General features: G+C 34.1%; 1 protein-coding gene across 2 annotated transcripts in view; it reads right to left on the reverse strand.

Annotated features, from left to right (window-relative positions):
• The window catches only part of LOC107741245 (iporin-like), a 29,530-nt gene that overhangs the window by 8,857 nt on the left and 15,707 nt on the right, over positions 1-4,966 (reverse strand). For both annotated transcript variants that reach the window (XM_016553929.1, XM_016553928.1), the window contains 3 exons: positions 3,730-3,806; positions 3,449-3,623; positions 3,264-3,369 (listed from right to left, as the gene is read on the reverse strand). In XM_016553929.1, the coding sequence (XP_016409415.1) occupies positions 3,264-3,369; positions 3,449-3,623; positions 3,730-3,806 (358 nt within the window). The remainder of the gene's footprint in view (positions 1-3,263; positions 3,370-3,448; positions 3,624-3,729; positions 3,807-4,966) is intronic.

The raw sequence follows: 4,966 nt of genomic DNA on the forward strand, positions 1-4,966 counted from the left end.
TGTGTTCTGTGAAAATTAAATAACATTTGGATGTAAATGGTCGGCATAAAAGTAGTGTGTGGCTAAACCGGCTGCGTCCTGTGGATCACCTTTATCTGATTGTCCGGAATCTATGGAGATAGAATTGTTGCTTAATTCCAAGTAAATAGATTATGATCCACAAATAAATAGAATGAGATCCACAAATAAATCTTAAAGTTTCACAAACATGAATTAAATTCACAAATAAATCAAATGAGATTTGCAAATAAAAAAACATATTCACAAATATATATTTGTCACAACCACAACTTTGCCTGGCATTTATTTTTGAATCGCGTCCTGTGCATTTGTAGATAGCTGCACGCATTTGTGAATCGCGTCCTGTGATTTTGCGAATAATGAAACATTTCTTCCGTCAAGACGTGCTGACAATCCACAAATACGTGGACTCCACCCACCGTCTACTCAAGCCAATCAGATAACAGCCACATTTCACTGACCAATTGTAGCACGATATCGCTATAGCCAATCACGTTTTGCTTTACAATCAAGACGGTCTCGTCTTGAGATAACTTCATTCATCTGCATTGGCTCAAATGGGTAATATAAGGGCCATAAAATGGGTACAGTAAAAGATGTTTAAAATTGGATTTCGTTAGACCATTAGACTATATATCATGCCAGCCAAGCCACAGTATTTTATGTTACGTGCCTTTGAGAATGCCGTGATGAAGTGTAGTAGGTTAGACTAGTGCGTGTGCGCATTTACAGTGCTTTCTTTCACTGTATGATTCAGTTTATTAAAATACATTTCGAATGATCACAAAATTCAAGATATGGGAGCAGAAAATGAATACATTTATATCATTTAATAAAGTTTATATAAATATAATTTATATATCAATGTCATTTCTTTTCTCCAAAAATCAACATGATTTCAAATGTGATATTAAAATTATGTGATATTAATATACAGTTCAATAAACAAAAAGTTAATTAAGAGACTTAAGTTTTAGACACCATATTTTTGCTCTATTTCGACAACAAAAATAACTCCAAACAAAGTCACAGCACTGTTTTGCGTCTCTGAGCAACATGACGGTGTTTCGTTTCTGAATGAATCAACCGTTTAAATGATTCGGTTCAATCACAATGACTCACTTATTAACAGTGACTTGCTGCCATCTACTGGCAGTTTTAATTTGACATTTAAAGTATCTTTTCATTTTATTAAAAAATATTTTAAATATCAGTATTCAATGTTTTATGTTTAATATATCAAAACATTATTTATGCATTTGTAATTGCAGGTTAAATGCATTCATATTTGTTTGGTAACAGCCCAAATGTCTCATTATTCTAATTGACAAATTATATGCAAGAATTTAACTCAAAAAGATATAAATGTAAAAATGCTTATAAAAGGTTAAAAAAAAAAAATATATATATATATGTAAGCTTATTGGTAGATTAATTTCTATCACTGCTGTGAACTGACCACCACAGAATATCAAAAACTTCATACATCGTTAGATCCACATAGCAGCTCATATACATCGGCTTGACTGAAAAACTGGGAAATGCTGTTGGCTGTTGTGTGACAGCAATTTAACCTATTACACAAACAAATGTTTATTATGAGGTTGAGTTCAGTTACTTATTGACACTTTTATTTCCATATAATAACATGACGCTTCCATATTGCCCTTGAATCCAGTAGGCCTATAGCGTTGTTCCCATAGCCGTGATTTAAAGCTGTTTCTCTGGCATTTTCAAAGGCACGTAAAATATAATACTGTGGCTTGGCATGATACACAGTCTAATGGTCTAACGAAATCCAATTTTAAACATCTTTTACTGTACCCATTTTATGGCCCTTATATTACCTATTTGAGCCAATGCAGAAGAATTAAGTTATCTCAGGAAAAGTATCTTTTCATTTTTTTTATAATTTCAAATGTCAGTATTCAACGTTTTTTTGTTTAAAATATCAAAACATTATATATGCATTTGTAACTGCAGGTTAAAGCATCCCATGTCCCTCAGAGCTGCATTAAACAGTGTGACATCTACATGCCACTTCAGATGCAGCTTCTGTGTTTCCTCTGCATTGCAAAGATTAATTTAGTTGATATTTATACCATTTGTTTGGTAACAGCCCAAATATCTCATTATTGTAATTGACAAATTATATGCAAGAATTTGACTCAAAAAGATGATGCACACTTTAAGAAAAAATGGCTTTATAAATGTAAAAATGCTTATAAAAGGTAAAAAAAAAAAAAATATATATATATATTTAAGCTTATTGGTAGATTAATTTCTATCACTGCTGTGAACTGACCACCGCAGAATATCAAAAACTTCATACATCGTTAGATCCACATAGCAGCTCATATACATCGGCTTGACTGAAAAACTGGGAAATGCTGTTGGCTGTTGTGTGATGGCAATTTAACCTATTACACAAACAAATGTTTATTATGAGGTTGAGTTCGGTTATTTATTAGTCAGTTACTTATTGACGCTTTTATTTCCATATTGAATAACATGACGCTTCCATAACGCGTTTGAATCCAGCATAGTGTTGTTCCCATAGCCGTGATTTAAAGCTCTGTTTCTCTGGCATTTTCAAAGGCACGTAAAATATAATATAGCGAGATCGTGCTACGATTGGTCAGCGAAATGTGGCTGTTATCTGATTGGCTTGAGTAGACGGTGGGTGGAGTCCACGTATTTGTGGATTGTCAGCACGTCTTGACGAAAGAAATGTTTCACAATTCGCAAATGCACAGGATGCGTTTCACAAATAAATGACAGGCAAAGTTGTGGTTGTGACAAATATATATTTGTGAATATGTTTTTATTTGCAAATCTAATTTTATTTATTTGTGAATTTAATTCATGTTTATGAAACTTTAAGATTTATTTGTGGATCTCATTCTATTTATTTGTCAATATGTTTAATGTTTGTTAATCTCTTTACATTTATTTGTGGATCATAATCTATTTATTTGGAATTAAGCAACAATTCTATCTCCATACATTTCCAATTGAAAAGTTATATTCAACGAGAAAACCTAGATGGGAATCCAACAAATTGCACAATAAGGAATGTAAATTTAGAAATCAATTTTGATTTCATGTTGATGCTTTAGCAAGCAAAAAATGTTGAAAAGTACAAAAATGTGCTTTCATAAGCAGTATGAAGACGAGCGTGATTTGAAACAGTGAAAGGAAGAACAGGGAGATGAAAAGAGAGAAAAATGAAAGAAGCTTACTTCAACAGGCCGAAGATGAAGGCATTGAGTCTCATACTGTGATTGGTCAGCTCAGAATACTGACTGACTTTAGAAAACAGACTGTGTAAAACCCGCGTAGAGGGACCTAGGACAGAAAGGATAAGCATAAATAATTTCCTTTATTCTCATTCATATAATAATCACCTTCATCACTCCTCTCATACCGAGTTGTGTGGAGGCCTCCACCACACTCCAGGGCTGGTTTTTGCGTTGTCCGATGATCAGGTCCAGTACATACGCTTTCAGTCCATCATGCAGTATCTCACGAATGGCAGGACAGAGGTACTTTAGAATAAGGTGACCCACATTCGGACTTACAGAGCTATTTCCCAATTTGGCCTGTAAGAGAGAGCGAAAGGGTACTGTCAACATTTTTACTGCCTTTAGTGAGGCACGTAAACTCAAGTATACAGAGTTTAACACTGTTATTTCAAATTTAATGTACCTTTACTCCTGCATCCCGACTGGTGCCAAAATGAGCCACTATCAGATCGACTGCTGTGTTTATGGCCTTCACCAAACCTAGTACATAAGGACATGCAGAGGAGACAAAATAGAAAATATTCCATTATTTTATTTATCTAATCAAATTGAACTCTTACTAATAGTATATAGGCTACACACAAACACACGCTCTGTCATATGCTAATGCAGTTTAGAGGGTTTGATGGGAATTGGCAGTATTTGAGTGGAAAACAAAAGGGGCCTTGTTTGATTGACATGAGGACCCAGTAGAAACAACATGAAGAGACATAGATTTCTTCTGCATTCTAGTCACTAGGGCACACATAATATTCACTGCAGTGTGTATGCAGTGCATTAAAACTATAATTAATTTAAGAGCTAAAGGGCTCACCGCAACAATAAGGTTCATATTAACCGCATCAAGCTTTAAAGATGAGCTTGCTGAGGTTATTATACTGCTATGACTATATGGAGATTATAGGTAAATCTGGACATTGTTTAAACTGCGAAACAAGTCAGAGAGGCAAAAGTAACGGCTTAAAATAATGGTTGACCCAAAAAAATTTAAATTCTGTTTCATTTATTTACCTTCATGTTGTTCTAAATCTGTATGACTTTATTTCTTCTGTGGAATGCAGAAAACAGTTTTTAAGAATCTTCACACTGCTCTTGCCTATACAACAAAAGCATACGGTGACAAGGGACTGGCCTCCAAAGGCCAAAAAAGGCAGCATTCTTTGGCATCAGAACACTTAGAATATAGTACATTAATCTAACCTTGTGGTCCCAATTTGTCTTCTTTGAAGTTTCACTATATGCCTGTTGTATGGGCAAGAGTACTGCAAGCATTCAGCTAAATTGATTTTTTTTTAAATTCCTTTTACTTTCTAATTCAGCTTCTTAGTCTTGTCCTTATCTAAACATGATGTCACTTTCCCATGCAAGACTAATTTAGTAATATCAGGGTTCCCACTCTTTCATGAACACCAGATTCAAGGACTTTTTAAAGCACCATTTATTTTATATCAAGCACCTATCAAATTCACACCCCAGCATATGTAGTGTCATGAAAGACCGTACATTACTTAACAGTTCACTTACACTTAACATTTACATTAAACATTTCAGAGTAATAATGCTTTGAATGTGTAGGTTTCATAAATTTAGACCGTTTTGAGCAGTTGTGTTCAAAGGAATTTAATGAAATCCATTGAAGT

Source organism: Sinocyclocheilus rhinocerous, unplaced genomic scaffold (genome assembly GCF_001515625.1).
Source record: "Sinocyclocheilus rhinocerous isolate Xijiao unplaced genomic scaffold, SAMN03320098_v1.1 scaffold615, whole genome shotgun sequence".
NCBI lineage: Eukaryota > Metazoa > Chordata > Actinopteri > Cypriniformes > Cyprinidae > Sinocyclocheilus > Sinocyclocheilus rhinocerous.